At 47.5% G+C, this 20,260-nt stretch overlaps 1 protein-coding gene across 1 annotated transcript in view; it reads right to left on the reverse strand.

The window, feature by feature from the left end:
- Nucleotides 1-17,599, reverse strand: part of LOC115082487 (calcium permeable stress-gated cation channel 1-like) — a 37,587-nt gene extending 19,988 nt beyond the window's left edge. The window contains exons 1-2 of the mRNA XM_029586709.1: nt 17,495-17,599; nt 4,161-4,276 (exon numbers count right to left, since the gene is read on the reverse strand). Of these exons, the coding sequence (XP_029442569.1) occupies nt 4,161-4,271 (111 nt within the window). The 5' untranslated portion in view covers nt 4,272-4,276; nt 17,495-17,599. The remainder of the gene's footprint in view (nt 1-4,160; nt 4,277-17,494) is intronic.
- Between the last annotated feature and the right edge of the window lie 2,661 nt (nt 17,600-20,260).

Consider the following 20,260-nt stretch of genomic DNA (forward strand, 5'->3'; position numbering starts at 1 on the left):
GAGAGGTGAAGCAAGGGGTCATCAGAGAGAGGCAAGGCCAACAGTTAACAGGAAGAGGTATGGAATAAAGATACATTACTTTCTAATGGAAAGATATGGCTGGGATTGAGGAATGTCAAAGAAATACAGGAAAGATAGTAAGGGGCATAGAGCATTTAACCTATCCCAAGACTGTCACTAGAAAGGTTTGTCATAGTCAACATTGAAAAGAAAATTAAGGTGATGGGGATATAATGTTACATAAGTATTTATGAAGGCTCTAATTAGACTTATGTGAAGGACTGCTTGGTAGAAGCAGATGTTAAAATTAAGCAGGGAAGCAGGATACAGCACCTGTAAAAGTTTTCACACCCTTATACATTTTTCACATTCTGCTGTCCAAAAATACAAATCGAAGTGCATTAAAGGAGGAGGTTGTTTCACTGATTTACGCAACACACTTACTCTTTCATCATGAAAGAACATTTATAGAAATATTCAGAAATAAATACTTTCACTAATAAGAAGTTAAAAAGTCTTGATGGCACATATCTTCACGCCTCTTGACTCAATACTTGGTGGAAGCCCTTTTTACAGCCGTACAAGCCATGAGTCATTAAGGATAAGCGTCTCCCAACTTTACACGTGGGGTGGTGCAGTTTGTTTTTTTTATGGTAGAAGAGCTCAGGCTCTTTCTGGTTGGCTGGGGAACCTCTGTGGACTGCAGTCTTCAAGTCCTGCCACAGATTTTCTATTGAACGTTGCCTGGGTCACTCAGGGACATTCATGTTCTTCTTGCTCAGTCTTTGCTTTTTGCTTAGAATCATTGCCTCCCGAGTCCCAGGTCTATGAAGGAAGACTGGAACAGGCAGGGTTGGTACGAGCGTAACTGGCACCCTAGGCAAAGCTTTGGGTATCCACCCCCCCTCCCCTTCCCTGGCTCCAGCACAGCGCTCCCTTCCTTGACAGAATTGGCTCTGGCGCACTCCTCTAGACTTCACACTGGCAGGAGTTTATAGCCTCCAAAATATTATTGCTCTAAGCGAACCTAGCTTGCCTAATCGAAGCCTCGGCCCTGAGAACAGGTTTTCCTCCAGGATCTGCCTTGTACTTTGCACCATCCGTCTTCCTCTCAATCTTCCCAAGCCTCACTGTCCCCATTGCTGCAAAGCATCTTCCACAGAGAGAACCAGCGGACCATCTAGTCAGGGGGTTGGCATCCGTCTGGTGCACCCACAACCATCTCATCGAGATAACCAGGAAAGAGAAGAGCATGGAGGTACCAGTCAGGTATAAATAGGGAAGTGAGGAGAACACTGACCAACTGACTTACATTAACACCGCTACCTTGGGATATCTTCCTAGTCATCAGCTATTGGGAGGGGAGGATGCTCAGAAACAACCCCTGTCATTGGATAGTAATAGGACTAAAAAAATAATTGACTTAAATATCAGAATAAATGAATTGGAAGTAGAAGGTCACAAATTTATTGAAGATGTGAAGTATAAAAATAGATTTATAAATAACAAGAGCTGCAAAGAACCTTTCATCAACTTCCATCATTCATCAGTAAAAGTTAAGTTGGAAACTAAATCAGCTTCCAGAGTGATCATTACTGCTGTGTTCAAAAGACTTCACGTTTTGATTCAGATTTTAACAATGCTCAGGGCCTAGAAGACCTTCCCCTGACAGGGAATCTTGGTCATCAGATGTGGCTTAACATCAGGAGAAGACTTTTCTAGCTTAAACCCTATTTGAGGTGTGGTTTGGGGTCCTGGGATGGGGCACTAGCCCAGGGGTTACATTCGACCTCACAGTGACCTTCTGCAGCAGTTTCATGGCTACTGACTTTGGAGGGATGGCTTGATTGTGGCAGTGTCTCGGTGCTGCCAACCTGTTTCCACTTTACAACGATGAACCTGACAGTGCCCAAGGGATATTCAGACTCACTGAAAGGTTCTTGCAGCCAGTCTGCTGTACCTTTGAATAACGTTATGCCAGAGATCTTTCGGTAGTTTCTTGTTCGGAATGATTTAATTCTTCATCCGGAAATATTCAAATCAGCTTAACTCCTGTGATTGGACAGGGTGCTTTATTTAGCTTACTGGGTCTTGTTAAGGCAATTTTTTGACGACCAGAGCTATCTAGGGTTTGCTATGGTAAAGGATGTGAAGATTTATGTAATGAAGACTTTTTAGCTTCTCATTCTTATAGTAATCTCTATAATTCTTTCATGAACAAAGTGTAGCGTATGTTGTGCAAACCATGAAACAACTCAAACTTTAATGTATTTGTATTTTTTAGACAGCAGAATATGAAAACCGTACAGGGTGTGAAGACTTTTACAGGGCACCATATGTGTAGGTGCAGGAGATTCCACTGACGAATGTTAAAGTAGAGAAAGAGCACAGGAGAGAGATGGGAACATGGTCCTCCTACCTCAGGGTCTGTTTGTGGATGTCATGCACCCAGATTGCTAAATTTAGCTTCCCAGATGCCAACTTTGACTGATGAAATAATTAGCAGAAGGGACAGGACTGGGAGGAGAGGGAGAGAGAGGAGAGACCAGAATAGAATAGAGGGAAGATGGAGATGAAAGATGAGAGGGGACAGAGGGAGAGAATGCAGAGGAAAGGTAGAATGGGACAGAGGAGGAGAGTGAAGAGAGGGAATATGAAGAGGAAGGTAGGATGGGACAGAAGGGGAGAAGGAAGAGGTCACAGAACAGGGGGAGAGAGGGAAGATAGACAAGATAGGATAGAAAGGCGAGTAGAAAGAAAGGTGAGATGGGACAGAGGAGGAGAGCATTGAGGAGAGTTAGGATGGAAGAAAGGAAGAGAGTGTAGAGGAGAGGTAGTATGGGGACTAAGGAGGAGAGCGCAGAGGAAATGTAAGATGGGACAGAGAAGGAGAGGTAGGATGAGAGAGGGAAGGTAGGATGGGATATAGGAGGATAGTGGACAGTGAGGTAGGATGAGGAGAGGGGAGGTAGGGAGGGATAGAGGAGGAGAGGTAGGGTGAGATAGGAGGAGAGTGGAGAGTGAGGTAGGATGAGGAGGGGGAAGGTAGGATGGGATAGAGGAGGAGAGGTAGGATAGGATAATGGTCAGTGAGGTAGGATGAGGAGAGGGGAGGTAGGATTGGATAGTGGAGAGTGAGGAAGGATGAGGAGAGGGGAGACAGGATGGATAGAGGAAGAGAGTGGAGAGGAGGTAGGATGAGGAGAGGGGAGAGACAGGATGGATAGAGGAAGAGAGTGGAGAGTGGAGGTAGGATGGGAGAGAGGGGAGGGAGGTAGCATGGGATAGGAGGAGAGTGGAGAGTGAGGTAGGATGAGGAGAGGGGAGGAGGAGGGATAGGAGGAGAGTGGAGAGTGAGGTTAGGATAGGATGAGGAGAGGGGAGGTAGGATGGGGATAAGGAGGGAGGGAGTGTGGTGAGGAGGGAGAGGGGAGTAGAGGGGATGGGTAGGATGAGGAGAGGGGAGGTAGGATGAGGAGAGGGGTGGTAGGATGAGGAGAGGGGAGGTAGGATGGGATAGAGGAGAGAGTGAGGTAGGATGAGGAGAGGGGAGGTAGGATGGGATAGAGGAAGAGAGTGAGGTAGGATGAGGAGAGGGGAGGTAGGATGGGATAGAGGAGAGAGAGAGTGAGAGGTAGGATGAGGAGAGAGGGGAGGTAGGATGGGATAGGAGGAGAGTGGAGAGTGAGGTAGGATGAGGAGAGGGGAGGGAGGTAGCATGGGATAGGAGGAGAGTGAGGTAGGATGAGGAGAGGGGAGGTAGGATGGGATAGGAGAGAGTGGAGAGTGAGGTAGGATGAGGAGAGGGGAGGTAGGATGGGATAGGAGGAGGAGAGTGGAGAGTGAGGTAGGATGAGGAGATGGGAGGTAGGATGAGGAAGGATGGGATAGAGGAAGAGAGTGGAGAGTGGAGAGTGGAGAGTGAGGTAGGATGAGGAGAGGGGAGGTAGGATGGGATAGGAGGAGAGTGGAGAGTGAGGTAGGATGAGGAGAGGGGAGGTAGGATGGGATAGGAGGAGAGTGGAGAGGGAGGTAGGATGAGGAGAGGGGAGGTAGGATGGGATAAGAGGAGAGTGGAGAGTGAGCTAGGATGAGGAGAGGGGAAGGGGGATAGTGGGGAGGACGCGGGAGAGCTTTTGTTCTGGGCACTGGATACTCACCTGGTAGCTGGAGGGTTTCTTTGGCTGCAGTTTCTTTAGACAGAGGCTGAAGAAGGAGAAGAGAATGCAGCAGAGGAGAACCACAAAGGTGAACAGGGTGATGGGGCGCATGGGACCTGCAGCAGCACAAAACATTGCACCCACATGTAGTCAGAATGCGACCTGAACCACGGCATGGAGGAGAGGAGACCAGAGGAGGGAGAGGATCAATACATAGTGAGGAGAGGCGTGAAAGAGAGGAGAAAAGCACAGAGGAAGGAGAGGGGAGATCATACAGTGAGGACAGAGAAGAGGGAGAGACAGCACACACCAAGGAGGAGAGGAAAGACAGCACACTCTGAGAAGAGAGGAGGGAGGGCACAGAGCAGGGAAGGGAGAGGACAGCATGCCCACTAACACAGCAATCTAGTAGGATGTTGGCAGGGAAGGACAATTTGGCCTCTCCGGTTTGCCTGACTGCACTGATCTCCCAGCTCTCAAATAGACAAGCTTGACTGCCTCTTGTTGTTTTTTTTACTTTTTATTTATTGAAATTTTGTTTCTACAAACATGAATACACTTGTTAGAAAATTACATGAGAAAAAGCCCACCAACTTAATTAGTAGACTAAGTCCCATATAAAGATAATAAGAAATAAGGAGACTCAAGAAGGACAAAAGGAGCGAGATATTGATCTATACGCAATATATCGCAAAGGAAAAGAGAGAAATGTACTGAGTAATGTATAATCCGGGCGATTAATAAACTAGAATAAAAGATATGGCTTAAGTATGAGCATCAAGGTAAGCACGCACATGAACAGGATCAAAAAAAAAATCTGGATCCTGAATGAGAAATGACACATTTGCATGGATATCTGAGGAAAAACTTCGCTCCAAGTGCCACGGTCTCAGTTTGCATACTTGGGAACTTTTTACGACGTTCTTGAGTAGAACGTGTGATGTCAGCGTAGATCCAGACCCGGTGGCCAAAAAGCGTGGAAAGTCTCTTACGAAAAAAGGCTCTAAGAACAAAATCTCGTCATGAGAAAAAAACAAAAGAAATAAATAGAGTCCACATTGAGAAATAGGGAACTTCAATAGATGATTCCAGAAGCTGAGTCAAATTGGGATTCATATCTTGAGACTGAGAGGCTGTTTTGTAGCTGAAATAAGATTAGACTGAGGGAAATTCAAGATCCTAAAGTTCAAATACCAAAGAGAATTTTCAATATGTTCCAATCTCCTTAACTGAAGTGTATCGGACTTAAAGTCTCTTGAACTTGTTGGTTAGATGAAATGTGATTCTCCATATCTTCAATTTTCTTAGAATGAGAATCCCAGTTCATTTTCAGTAACTTGAATATGAGGTGAAACAGTAGAAGCGACATCAACTAAAGTAGCAATAGAGTCCAGAGTAACGACTGAGGGCTTAGGGAAGGAAAGGCGAAGTAAGAAATAATCGATACCTTTGCCATTCCGTGATGTTTGATCCTCACGCTGATCTTTCACAACTTCCTCCGGTGTTGAAGTCAGGGCTCGTGGCCTAACAGCCGAATCCTTGTCGCCCAAGAACTGCTGTGGTTGCAGCGGGAATGCTGAAGTAACGGTTCCCACAGAGGGTTCCACCCCAGAAACTGCAGATCTAGGAAGCTGAACTCCACACGGCAGTGAACGATCCCCCAGGGAAGCCATCTGGGGAAGAGGAGAGGTGGGTCGCTGGAGCGCCGGGGCTAAGGGTGATATCGAAGTCCAGCAAACAGCCGCTCACTCCGCAGCTGAAGCCACCAAGGACGCCCCCAGAGTTGACTCAGACGCTGAGGTAAAGAACCCCTGAATTGAAGGCTGAAAGGGGTCGGATTGGGGAGTGACTGGATCGACTCCCTGATCTTAGCCTTGCGCTTGGAATGTGGCATATTGAGAAGAAAAGAAACTCAAGGTAATGCGGAGCTCAGAAAAACCATGCCTCTCAGTAGGCGGCCATCTTTATCCTTTTTGCCACTAGCTGGGGAATGAAACCCAGATAAGGAGAAGCACTGAAAGTTACATCTAATCTGCCCAACTCCACTCCCACCGCAGAGCCAGAGCCCCCAGCTCATCTCTCCCTTTCCCTCATTTCCTCACCAGTAGGGATTTGCTGCCTAGCCCAGGCACTCTCTAGGATTTCATCCCTGGTTTTGTGCCCATTACCTCCCCAGGGAGGCCATTCCACACATCCAGCATCCCTTTGGTGAAGAAATATTTCCTGAGCTTGCTCCCGAGTCTCTCGCCATGAACTCTGGCTCCAGAGCATTCTCTCCTGTGCCTCAGCTTTGCTCCTGTGCATTGTTATTCCCTTGAGGTATTTGAATGTTTCTGTCATCTTCCTCTGTCCCTCCACCCCGGTGTACACATTCACGTCCTTTAGTAATGCTCATCTCATAGTGCTTATGGTGTAGAGCCTGTGCCATTTTGCTTGCCCTTCTCTCGTCTGCATCTGATCCATCTCGATCCGTTTGCAGGTACGGTCTCCAGAGCTTCGCACAATACTCTAGGTGAGGTCTCACCAATGAACTTAGCCCCCTTTATTTATATAGATATATTTTACTGGTTATAGCTCTTTCTTGGCATCCAGCATTCCTCTGACGTTGGCCACTTCCTTATCACACACTGCTTTGCTACCATGAGATTATCAGATAGGGACATCCTTCCATCAGGGAAACTGATCCTGAATGTTGGAATTATCTACCAAGTTCACAGACATGACATGCGCTCTGGGTCCCAGTTGGAGGGAGCCGTATTTCAGACGAATGCTTGCTTAGAGACTAATGAACCTTGGCCAGGACACAATAGACTGAAATTAAATGCTTAAAAGTCTGAACGGGGGTTCATGGGATGAGAGTGAGACTGAGGAGAACTCTTAGGAAATATTTCTTTACACAAAGGGTGGTGGATGCATGGAGAGGCCTCCCCATGGAGGTGGTGGAAAAGGACACGCGTCTGAATTCAAGAAAGCATGAGGTAAACCCAGGGGATCTCTGAGGGAGTAATGGGAATTATAATGCCAAATTAATTGGACACGACGGGCAGATTGGATGGGTCATCTGGTCTTTTTCTGCCGTCAGGTTTCTATGTTTTATAAGAACAGTAAAACCATGAATGATTTTACTGCATTTAATGATACACTTCTCCATTTTAAAAATCTGGTGAGAGGTTTAAGTGTTATTATTTAGAGTGATTTGTCCTTGGAGGCTCAGATAACAGTCATCTCCAGGAGCTCTTGGGATGGCTCACGTAACATCGTGCACTGACTACCATAATGGGCCCTAGACAGGCCTGTAACCCCCCAAGTGGGCACATAAAATGATGGAATGGGACTTCCAGTGATAGTGAAGGTCAGCCCTTCCAAAGTAATAGTGTGAGTTCTTAAAGGAAAATTGGTTCTTACCTGCTAATGTTTGTTCTAGTACCCCAGATCAGTCCAGACACCTGGGTTTTGGATCTCTACCAGCAGATGGAAGCAGAGAATAAAACTTTTCAGGCATCACTACATAACCGAGTGCCACCTGCAGTCCCTCAATATTGACCTGTACCCAAACCAAACTAGAATGCAAACACAAACTTCCCCTATCCAGGGCAAACAGAGAGCCCAGGGTTGAAGCCACCCTGAGCTGGAGCTTCCCTCATCCAACAAAGGAATTGAAAATCCTGTAACTCTATCAGTTCTGAATATATACACAGAAAAACATGGGGATGGGCCTTTCGACTGATCTGTGGTATTTCAGGAACGAAAATTAGCAGATAAGAACCAATTTTTCTTTCATGTTCATAGCCAGATCAGTCCAGACAAGTGGGATGTACCCAAACTCCCATACACTGAGTGGGCACCCAAAAGACCTGCTCACAACACACTCTCTCCAAATATAGCCTCGTCCAGCGCAAACCTTTCAAGTATCTGAAAGTCTGTATCATATCACCTCTGCTCCTCCTTTCCTCCAGGGTGTACATATTTAGATTCTTCAATCTCTCCTCATAAGTCATTTGATGAAGACCATCCACCTTTCTGGTCGCCCTTCTCTGGACCGCCTCCAACTTACTCTCTGTCTCTTTGGAGATACGGTCTCCAGAACTGAACACAGTACTCCAGGTGAGGCCTCACCAAGGCCCTGTACACAAGGGGATCATCACTTCCTTTCTCTTACTAGATATTCCTCTCTCTATGCAGCCCAGCATTCTTCTGGCTTTAGCTATTGCCTTGTCACATTGTTTTGCCGACTTCAGATCATGAGACACTATCACCCCAAGGTCTCTCTCCTACTCCGTGCACATCAGCCTTTCTCCCCCCATCAAATACAGTTCATTCGGATTTCCACACCCCATATGCATGACTCTGCACTTCTTGGCATTGAATCTCAGCTGCCATATCTTCGACCACACTTCCAGCTTTCTTAAATCCCGTCTCATTCTCTCCACTCCTTCCGGCATGTCCACTCTGTTGCAGATCTTAGTGTCGTCCGCAAAAAGACAAATCTTACCTTCTATCCCATCCGCAATGTCGCTCACAAAGATATTGAACAGGACTGGTCCCAACACCGATCCTTGCGGTACACCGCTTAAAACCGCTCTCTCTTCAGAGAAAGTTCCATTTACCATCACACGTTGTCTTCTTACCGTCAACCAGTTTGCAATCCAGGTCACCACCTCGGCACTCACTCCTAAGCTTCTCATTTTATTCACCAGCCTCCTGTGCGGGACCGTATCAAAAGCTTTGCTGAAATCCAAGTAGATGACATCGAGCGCTCTTCCTCTATCCAATTCCCTAGTCACCCAATCGAAAAAGTCAATCAGATTTGTCTGACAGGATCTTCCACTGGAGAATCCATGCTGCCTCTGGTCCAGCAATTCTCCCGACTGTAGATATTTCATTCTCTCTTTCAACAGTGACTCCATTACTTTTCCCACCACCGAAGTGAGGCTAACTGAGGAGGAATAACTGGACAGGCTAGTTGCTCTTTTTCTGCTTTCATTTACTAGGAATCAATATTCAAATGGCTTGTCCGCGTATCTTTTGAAATTACCTGGACAAAACCCAAGGTTTGAGTATCCCCCTACTGGTCCAGGCACTCATTACCCACAGAACTTACTCTTTAACCCGAGACAGCATGGGAGGCATTCTTGGGGAGCAGTTTCACATTGTCCAGACAGTGCTGGTATTCAAAGTAATCAAAGTTATTTAAGCTATCCAGGAATATTCCCTGAGCGGGAGCTGTCTGGATAGCTTTATCTGGGTACTCTGAGCACATTCCATTGAAATCACATTCCCTGTGGCTGCCTCGCCACTCCCATGGCCTGATCTGCTTCCTCCTCTGTGATCATTCCTCAGACGTGCATGCCCTGTCTTAGGTTCACCGCCTTCCCCCTCTGCTGCAAACACCCAGCAATGAAATAGCTTACGATTCTTGCCTTCTGCTGAGCCCCCCTTCTCATTAACCCCATGTTCTCCCTTTTTCTTATTTAATTCCCTCTGGTTTGATGTCTCACTTTTATATACCTAAAGGCTCGATCTCCTTGTACTGACTGGGCAATCTCCTCTGACAGCCCTCCCTGTCTCTTTTGGTTTGTTTGTAATATTCTGAGGTCCATACTGAGTAATTCGGAGAGCAGGCACGTTTACCTGGATATTCAGCGGAACATGCCCGGATAAACGTCCCACTCAATGTACCAGAAAATGTTATCCGGATACGTTTAGGGCAGGGATTGTTTTTTCAGCCAGGCCTACATGTACAAAGTGAGCCCGCAGCCTGGGAGCCCTCTCAGTACCACCTCTTTTTCTGCTGGTAACGAGTTTTAGCCAGGAAACGGGGTGAAATATTCAAATCTCGGGTTTATCCAGGTAACTCCAAAAGTTACCCGGACAAATCCTTTGAATATCGACTTCCTTACCTACATTTTCAAACTGCAAAACAGAGAACAAGAGATGAAGTACTGAAATCATTCCACATGTAGGAAGACAATTAAAAGCCAGGACAGGAAGGGCGACCCTGGTTAGTGCAGTTAAGACTAATTTACAGAGACAAATCTCTACATTGGATGCATCATTTACTGAAACCATCATTTAATGCTAATCAAATATACTTGCAAACATATCCCAGGTCTCACTTCAATTTCCTATTGTCAGTCTTGCCTTGCATGCTGCTTTCACCACTCATCAGCGTTAATGACCTTTCTAGCCAGGCCTGGACAGCAGGCAACCCAGCTTGTTTCCTCTGGGATAATATGACATGCTGCCATGTCCCCCTTATTCCAGAAGCCTCTCTCCTGATAATTCTGCCTGACCTCCTCGAATGTTTATATTTTCTGAATACACTCATCTCTTTGCTGCCTCCTTAAGAAATCATTTTGCTCTTTCTCTCTTCCCTTGCTGGTTTTAGGTTATTTAGAGATTTCTTGGGTTCTCTCTTATTACCATCCACACTTCCTCCATACCCTTTGGATCTTGGGTTTGTGATGGGGATTCCTGAACACTTTCATTCATCATCTTGAAGTAAGCCTTCCTGAAGACCGGAACCCATGCTTAAACTCAGGTCTGGATATAATATATGGAATTGTACTGTATGATGACCACTAGACCCTACATTTTTCCTTACCATGAGGTCAATGACACTGTCTCCACTTGTTAGTATCAGATCCTTCGAGAAACATCTTGGGGAATGCCTCCTGTAGGGCACCCAGGACTTCACCATTCCTAGCTGATTCTGCAGCAAGTAGCTCCAATCCACATCCTGTAGACTGAAATCAACTACAAGCAGGACCTCCCCTTTGTATGCTATCCTGGTAATGCCTCTTTTGTCTGAATCCACCTCCTTTTCCTGTGCTAAAGATCTGTATAATATTCCTAAGAACATAGAAATTCTCTTAGGCTTTGTATGGAAATCCACAATAATTCAGTTTCTCCCTGTTCCCCCTTATTTCAGTGGCTACTATTATATTACTATAAAGCGCTCTTCTTTCTCTCCTTCCTTCCCCATTCCCCCACCACACTTTTCTCTCCTGTCTTTTGAAGAGTTTATAGCCTGAGATGGTCACATACCAATCCTGGTTTTTATTGTACCGAGACTCAGAGATTGTAACTATATTCAAGTCCTAGTATAAGGGTGCTTTGAGAAGGATTTCTATGATGCCAGACTAATTTGGTGGTGGTGGTGAAGAAATAAAGATAATTACAGAAAAGAGACTGCACTGATTAGACTTGTAGGAATATTCAAGGCTACTGAAATACTAAAAAGTATATTAAAAGTCAAAAAGTATGTTAAGGGGTCAGCACTGAATTTTATTTCTGACTTCTGGGCTCAATTTACAAGAAATCATATGACTTACAAGAATTCAGTCTTAATAACATATATGAAATAAAATAATATTGCCAACCAATTAGAAAAACGTTATGCTAACTAAATACTAAACTCACTGATGTACAAATTAGAGGTGGTGATCCTCTGAGATTGCTCCTGAATTGCTTTTGTTGGTAATTGTACTCCCCTCCTGAGATATCTTAATAAATTATTTTTTTTCTCTTCTTGTTAGTTTGTTCATATAGGAAAATTGGTTCTTACCTGCTAATTTTCGTTCTTGTAATACCACAGATGAGTCCAAACCAATGGGTTAAGTAGCCCTACCAGCAGATGGCAGCAGAGAGCAAAACTTTGTGGCTGTGCCCTATAAACGAGAATGCCACCTGCAGCACTTCAGTATTAATCTGTTCACAAGCTTAGAACCAAAAAACATTTAACCTACAAGGTGAACAAAACCCCAGTACGAATACCCCCACGCGTGACCAGACCGCTGAAGGTCCACAAAAAAGCTTAACACTTATGAAAAATATTGGCGTAAATGAACTTGGTAACTTAAACTGCAACCCTTCTGAACACAGAAGTACAACGCAAGAAAAATCAGTCTTTCGGTATTGATATCAGGGCGAGCCTCTGGACTGATAAGGTGGTATTACAGGAACGAAAATTAGCAGGTAAGAACCAATTTTCCTTTCCTGAACATACCCAGATCAGTCCAGACCAACGGGATGTAACATAACTCCCTACACTGGCCGGAAACCCGAAAGACCTGCTCTCAGTATACTTTTGTCGAAAGTAGGAGACTCATGCACCCGCACATCCAAGCGATAATGCTTGGTGAAAGTATGAAGAGAGGACCACACCGTGGCCCTACAAATTTCCTGGGGAGAAAGCCATTGACATTCCGCCCAAGAAGTTGCCTGAGCTCTTGTAGAATGCTCCTTCAGGCCCAATGATACCGGTCGACCCTTGCTAATGTAAGCTGCGGCAATAGCTTCTTTCAATCAACAGGCCAAAGTACCTTAGACACTTTCCCCCCTTTCTTGGCTCCATCAAATGCTGCAAAGAGATGATCCAATCGCCGAAAAGAGTTGGTGACCTTGAGGAATCATAAAAGAACTTGCTTCACATCCAAAACATGGAGATCCCTCCCCATCACTGGATTCAGAGACCACTCTGGAAAACCTGGCAACTCCACTATCTGATTTACATGAAAGGAGGAAACCACCTTGGCAAGAAAGACGGAAGCGCTCGCATGGACACTTTGTCATTATCAATTCGCAAAAATGGATTCTGACAAGAGAGAGAGCCTGAAGCTCCGAAATTCTCCTTGCCGAGCAAATTTCCACCAGAAAAACTATCTTAAGTGTCAAAGTTTTCAGAGAAGTTGTTTCAAGGGCTCATAGGGTTCCTCACAGAAAGCTCGCAAGACTAGATTGAGACTCCATTACGGACACATCTTCCGTATCTGTGGCTTCAAATGCTTTACCCCTTTCAAAAAACGAACGACATCAGGGTGAGAGGCCAAATTCTCCCCCTGTACTTTACCCCTGAGACAGCCTAGGGCCGACACTTGGACTCAGAGAGAGTTATACGCTAGAACCTTGGATAAATCCTGCTGCAAGAATGCCAAAATCTGTGGAACGGGCGCGACAAGGGGATCCCAGTCTCGCTGATTACACCAGGACTCAAACACCTTCCAGACCCTGATGTATGCCATCGAAGTGGAAGGTCTTCTGGCTTGGAGAAGGGTAGAAATCACCTGCTCCGAATAGCCTCTCACGTGCAAGCGTCATCTCTCAAAAGCCAAGCTGCGAGACAAAAGTGATCCTCCCGATCCAAAAAGGCGGGACTTTGGCGAAGAAGTTCCAGCAAATGGGACACGGAGGAAGGGGTCCATCCACCAACAGACACATTAGATCCATGAACCATGGATGACGTGGCCACTCTGGCGCCACCAGAACCACCGTCCCGGGGTGCGCTTCTATGCGCCTGAGAACACGACCTATGAGTGGCCAAGGTGGAAACATGTAGAGAAGAATCCCCGTTGGCCAAGGACATATCAGAGCATCTAGCCCCACTGAGCCCCTCTCGCGTCTGTGACTGAAGAATCTCATGGTCTTCGCATTGGCTTCCATCACCATGAGATCCAACTGAGGTGTCCCCCACCGGGCACATATGCGGTTCCATGCTTCCTGGGATAGCTCCCATTCGCCTGGATCCAGTTACTTATGACTTAAGAAGTCGGCCTGAACATTGTCTATTCCTGCTAATGGGAGGCTGCAACCTCCTGGAGGTTGCTCTCTACCCATACGAAGAGCAACTAAGCCTCCCACGTCACTGCCTGGATCTTGGTGCCTCCCTGGCGATTGACAAATGCAACTGTCGTCGCATTGTCCGAGAATATCCTTACCATCCGTCCCTGGACCAGCGGGAGAAATTCCTCAAGAGCCCTGTGCACTGCTCTGGTTTCCAGTTGATTTATAGACCAGGTTTGTTCAATCTCTGACCATCTCTGACCATCTTCCACTGTGCCCCAGCCCATAAGGCTGGCATCTGTGGTCACTACCACCCAATCTGGAACCTTGAGGGACATGCCTTATCCAAATTGGCCCTTGCGAGCCACCTCGTCAAGCTGGTTCTGGCTTCCTTCTGAAGGGGCAACGGAATGTGAAACTGCTCCGCCACTGGGCTCCAGCGGGTCAACACAGCTCTCTGCAGGGGACGCATATGAGCAAAGGTCCAAGGCACCAGTTCTAGGGTTGAAGCCATGGCTCCCAGGACCTGTAAGTAGTCCCAGACCTTTGGGGCTGGAAGGTGTAGCAGACGATGAACTTGACCCTGCAACTTGGAGATCCTGTCCTGGGTCAGGGACACCATGCCTTTCAGGGTATCGAATTCTGCTCCCAGATATTCCAATGACTGGGATGGAAACAGGTGGCTTTTCGTCACATTGATCACCCAACCTAAGGTTCACAGGACCCGCATCACCCGGTGAATCGAACGAGAACACTCCTCCTCTGTCTTGGCCCTCATAAGCCAGCTGTCCAAGTATGGATGCACTAGGACTCCGTCCTTCCACAGGAACGCTGCCACCACTATCATTATCTTCGTGAAGGTCTGAGGAGCTGTGGCCAATCTGAATGGAAGAGCTTGGAAATGATAATGCTGAACGAGCACCTTGAACCTGAGGAACTTCTGATGATCCTCCCGAATGAGAATATGTAAGTATGCCTCCGTGAGGTCCAAGGACGCCAGGAACTCCCCCTTGTTGACTGCAGCAATCACTGTGCATAGTGTTTCCATCCGAAACCTGGGAACCCACAAACTCCTTCTGCAGATCCAGAATGGGGCGGAAAGTGACCTCCTTCTTTGGGACCACAAAGTAAATGGAATACCATCTGTGACAGTGTTCGCCCGGAGGAACCGGAAGAATGGCCTCCAATGATAGCAACCTTTGAAGTGTCCCTTCTACCGCTGACCGTTTGCTTTGGTAAATGCAACATGACTCCAGAAAAGGCTCCTTGAGAGGCTGAAAAAAATCTACAGTGTAACCGTGGCAAATAACCTCCAGTACCACTGGTTGGAAGTGATCTTGGCCCACTCCTCGAAAAACCACCACAGTTGAGGAGTGGGTGAGCCTGATCTCATTGGACTGACTTTTGGCCTGCGGCTCCCTGACTGGAACCGCCTCTGGACGACCTACCGTGTGCCTGAAAGGAATGTTGTCGGTTAGTCGATTGTTTAGCACCTGAGGAGGAAGCCCCCTTCCCGGGGTGAAATCTGTGTGCCTCCTGAAAACGGGGTTGACTCGCAAAAAATCTTTTCGTGTTATCTTCTGCAGTCTGTTCCCCTTGGTCTCCCCCAGGAACTTCATAAGCTGATCAAAGTCTTCCCCGAAGAGCAGCTTCCCCTTAAAGGGAAGATTACACAATTGAGTCTTGGACGAGACATCCACTGACCAATTACACAGCCATAGCAGGTGCCGCGCCGTACCCACCAAGACCATACCTCGAGTGGCTGGGCAGACTAGGTCGTAAAAAGCAACCGCCACGTAGGCTATCCCTGCCTCTAGACGAGCCACTTGAGCTGGAGATAAGTGTCCAGAGGATGATGGGTCCTGAGGCTTCTGAATCCAACATAAACAGGCACACTGCATCATGCTCGCACAGATGGCTGCTCGAAGACCCAAGGAAGAAACCTCAAACATATGTTTGAGTTGTAGTTCCAGTTTGCGATCATGAATCTCCTTAAGAGCGGCTGCCCCTGTAACTAGAATTGTACTTTTCTTGGAGACCACAGAAACCGATACGTCCACCTTAGGGGTCTTGAGATGATCGAGATGTTCCTCCGACAGTGGATACAACTCCGACATTGGCCTTCCCACTTTGAGACCTGACTCCGGAGACTCCCACTCATGGTCAATGAGCTTCTGATTCTTCTTTGGGATAAGAAAGGCACTGGGAGGTTCCTGAAGCCCATCCAGGACTGGGTTCACTCCCTCACTGTCGGAATCCTCTTGAGACATTTTGACCCCCAGTTCCTCCAGAACCTGGGGGATAAGCGGCCGTAGCTTTTCTTTCTTGAAGAGACGGACAGCTCAAGAGTCATCACCCTCCGAGACCGGCCCCTCCAAAAAGGCCTGATCCTTCTTAGATGGATCTGGATCGGGGAACTGATCCCCATCCGGGTCCCTTCTGGATCTGCCCCAGGAGAGGAAAACCGTCACCCTGTAGGTCATCCAAATCCACCAGATTCTCAAGGTTCCCTGCTGCCCGTACGGTCCGGGCTTTTTTTCGCTTGGCCGACTCCTGAAAGGGTTCCTCCGGGACCTTTTTGAAGAGCTGACGTGCTTATCCTTAGGTTGCTATTTAAAAGACCCTTCTAGCTAAGAAGACTTCAAGCATTAGAAGGATAAATTCAGGAGAAAACCCCTTAGAAGATAAGGGGTCCTCCTCAAACTCACTATTCAAGGAATCAGTGTCCTCCTCTTGACCGTGCCTCGACTCCCATGCCGCGGGGGTAAGGAGGGGTGGGCCGTGAACGACCTGCTTACCAGCCTGGCTCCCTTTAGGGCCGTCCCCGTCCCTAAGAGAAAACCCAGGGGACCTATCCTTGGAATCCGCCCCAGCCTCTACTGGACGGGAAGATCCCGTCTCTCTTGTCTTTCGCCAGGAGGGAACCTCGAGGCCACAGAGGGAGCCAGTCCCCTGGCTTTCAGTGGCCCTGGAAGCAGCAGGCTAGCACTGCCAGGGGTATCCAACCCCCCCCATTCGCCCGGCTCAACCCAAGGGATGGTCTGAGAAATCAAGACCTAGCGACCTTGAGGAGCAGAAATCAACCTCTGAACGCCAAATCGGTCAGGGCTGCAGGTTAGCCCTCTACCATCTGCTGGCGGCAGAGAAATACTGAAGGGCTGCAGGTGGCAGTCTCGTTTATGAGGCACAGCCTCAAAGGTTTGCTCTGCCGCCATCTGCTGGTAGGGATGCATAACCCATTGGTCTGGACTGATCTGGGCATGTTCAGGAATAAGCGTTTCTTTCAGCCCACAGCACTAGTCTAACATGGTGACCTCCAGGTCAGTGATTTTGCTAACAAGATTTCAAGTATTTATACACATTACTCTCCAAGACAATGCTCTGCCTCCTTCTCCATTTCCTTTTGTCCTGGTCTACACAAATTTGCATTAATTATTTGGGGATAGGTGAGAAGGAAGAGTACATAGAGGGGAGAGGACAGGAGAAAGAACACTGAGCAGAGAAAGGAGAGGAGACAGTGTACCCAGCAAGAAGAGGAAAAGAGAGCACACAACAGGGAGAGGAAAGGAGAGGCAGCATACAGAGGCGAGAGGAAAGGAGGAACAGTAAACATCAGGGAGAGCACATGGGAGAAGAGAAAATATACAGAGAGGAGGAGGGAGGGCACACTGCAGGGAGACATAGGTGAGGGGGCAGTGTACCCAGTGAGGAGAGAAGAGTTAAGCACACAGCAAGAAGAATGAGAGGAGGAGAGAAGAGAGAGCCACACTTACCTAATCGCAGAACAGAAAAGAAGAGGAGCCAGAAGATGCAGAGGACTGGGGCAACAATGACTTGGCTGACGGCTGCGAAATGGACTTGCTGGCTCAGTTTCGCTGGGACATACGTAATAATATTGTATCGATCCACCAGGTGCTTCAGCAGCATATAGAGTAAGCCTGGACACAGGCAATGAGGATTAACAACAGCATAGGATCACTACCGTTCCCCAGGTGCTATCCTACAGCCACTCTCCCATAGTCACTCATACAAACCAGGCATATCCTAGAGCCACTCCACAAACCAGGTGCTACCCATAGTCACTCACATACATCAGGCATATCCTAGAGCCACACCCACAAACCAGGTGCTACCCATAGTCACTCACACACATCAGGCATCTCCTAGAGCCACTCCCACAAACCAGTGCTATCCCATAGTCACTCATACAAATCAGGCATGTCCTAGAGCCACTCCCACAAACCAGGTGCTATCCCATAGTCACTCATACAAATCAGGCATCTCCTAGAGCCACTCCCACAAACCAAGTGCTATCCCATAGTCACTCATACAAATCAGGCATGTCCTAGAGCCACTCCCACAAACCAAGTGCTATCCCATAGTCACTCATACAAATCAGGCTATCCTAGAGCCACTCCCACAAACCAGGTGCTATCCATTAGTCACTCCCACAAATCAGGCATGTCTTAGAGCCACTCCACAAACCAGGTGCTATCCCACAGTCCCACAAATCAGGCATGTCCTAGAGCCACTCCCACAAACCAGGTGCTATCCATTAGTCACTCCCACAAATCAGGCATGTCTTAGAGCCACTCCCACAAACCAGGTGCTATCCATTAGTCACTCCCACAAATCAGGCATGTCTTAGAGCCACTCCCACAAACCAGGTGCTATCCATTAGTCACTCCCACAAATCAGGCATGTCTTAGAGCCACTCCCACAAACCAGGTGCTATCCCACAGCCACTCCCACAAATCAGGCATGTCCTAGAGCCACTCCCACAAACCAGGTGCTATCCCACAGTCACTCATACAAATCAGGCATGTCCTAGAGCCACTCCCACAAACCAGGTGCTATCCCACAGCCACTCCCACAAATCAGGCATGTCCTAGAGCCACTCCCACAAACCAGGTGCTATCCCACAGTCACTCATACAAATCAGGCATGTCCTAGAGCCACTCCCACAAACCAGGTGCTATCCACAGTCCTCATACAAATCAGGCATATCCTAGAGCCACTCCCACAAACCAGGTGCTATCCCATAGTCACTCATACAAATCAGGCATATCCTAGAGCCACTCCCACAAACCAGGTGCTATCCATTAGTCACTCCCACAAATCAGGCATGTCTTAGAGCCACTCCCACAAACCAGGTGCTATCCCACAGCAACTCCCACAAATCAGGCATGTCCTAGAGCCACTCCCACAAACCAGGTGCTATCCATTAGTCATCCCACAAATCAGGCATGTTAGAGCCACTCCACAAACCAGGTGCTATCCATTAGTCACTCCCACAAATCAGGCATTCTTAGAGCCACTCCCACAAACCAGGTGCTATCCATTAGTCACTCCCACAAATCAGGCATGTCTTAGAGCCACTCCCACAAACCAGGTGCTATCCCACAGTCACTCATACAATCAGGCATGTCCTAGAGCCACTCCCACAACCCAGGTGCTATCCCACAGTCACTCATACAAATCAGGCATGTCCTAGAGCCACTCCCACAAACCAGGTGCTATCCCATAGTCACTCATACAAATCAGGCATATAGAGCCACTCCCAAACCAGGTGCTATCCCACAGTCACTCATACAAATCAGGCATGTCCTAGAGCCACTCCACAAACCAGGTGCTATCCCATAGTCACTCATACAAATCAGGCATGTCCTAGAGCCACTCCCACAAACCAGGTGCTATCCCATAGTCACTCATACAAATCAGGCATATCCTAGAGCCACTCCCACAAACCAGGTGCTATCCCACAGTCACTCATACAAATCAGGCATGTCCTAGAGCCACTCCCACAAACCAGGTGCTATCCCATAGTCACTCATACAAATCAGGCATGTCCTAGAGCCACTCCCACAAACCAGTGCTATCCCACAGTCACTCACACAACTTAGACAGTATCCTAGTCACTTCAACCACCCAGGCATTATCATGCAGCCATTCCTACAGACCAGCCACTATCCTAGAGTCACTCCCACAACCCAGGCTCGCACCTTCAGTGATTGCCATAATCCAGGCTCTATCCTAAGCTCACTTCCATAAATCAGACATTCTACCACAGCTATGGTCATTTAGCCTCCCCACACCATACTAAGGGAAAATATGGGGCAATGTTGAGCCTTGTCTACTGAGGCACTAGAAGTGGATGTTGGAGCCCAGATCACTGCGACGTTGAAAGGGCTGATGTGGGAGATCTTGCAACACCGATGGTGGGGTGGGGGTGGTGGAGCAAGAATTCCTGTGAAGATGGTAGGGGTGATGGAGCCAAGGTCACTGTGATGGTGCAAGACACCTATGAGAGGAAGAGGAGTAGGGGACACTAATGTGGGGGAAGATGGGGCATACACTTACCAAAGGGCGTAATGATAGGACGTGATGCTGTATGTCATCACCACAGTAAAAATACAAGTTGTCCAAGCGTATTCCAACCCAAACTGGAACTCATAAGCCTGACTCTGAATTGCAAAGAAAGACAGAGAGAGAGAGAGTCAAATCAGCGACTTTGAGCATTTTCCCATTAATAAACGCTG

The sequence above is a fragment of the Rhinatrema bivittatum genome, unplaced genomic scaffold (genome assembly GCF_901001135.1).
Source record: "Rhinatrema bivittatum unplaced genomic scaffold, aRhiBiv1.1, whole genome shotgun sequence".
NCBI lineage: Eukaryota > Metazoa > Chordata > Amphibia > Gymnophiona > Rhinatrematidae > Rhinatrema > Rhinatrema bivittatum.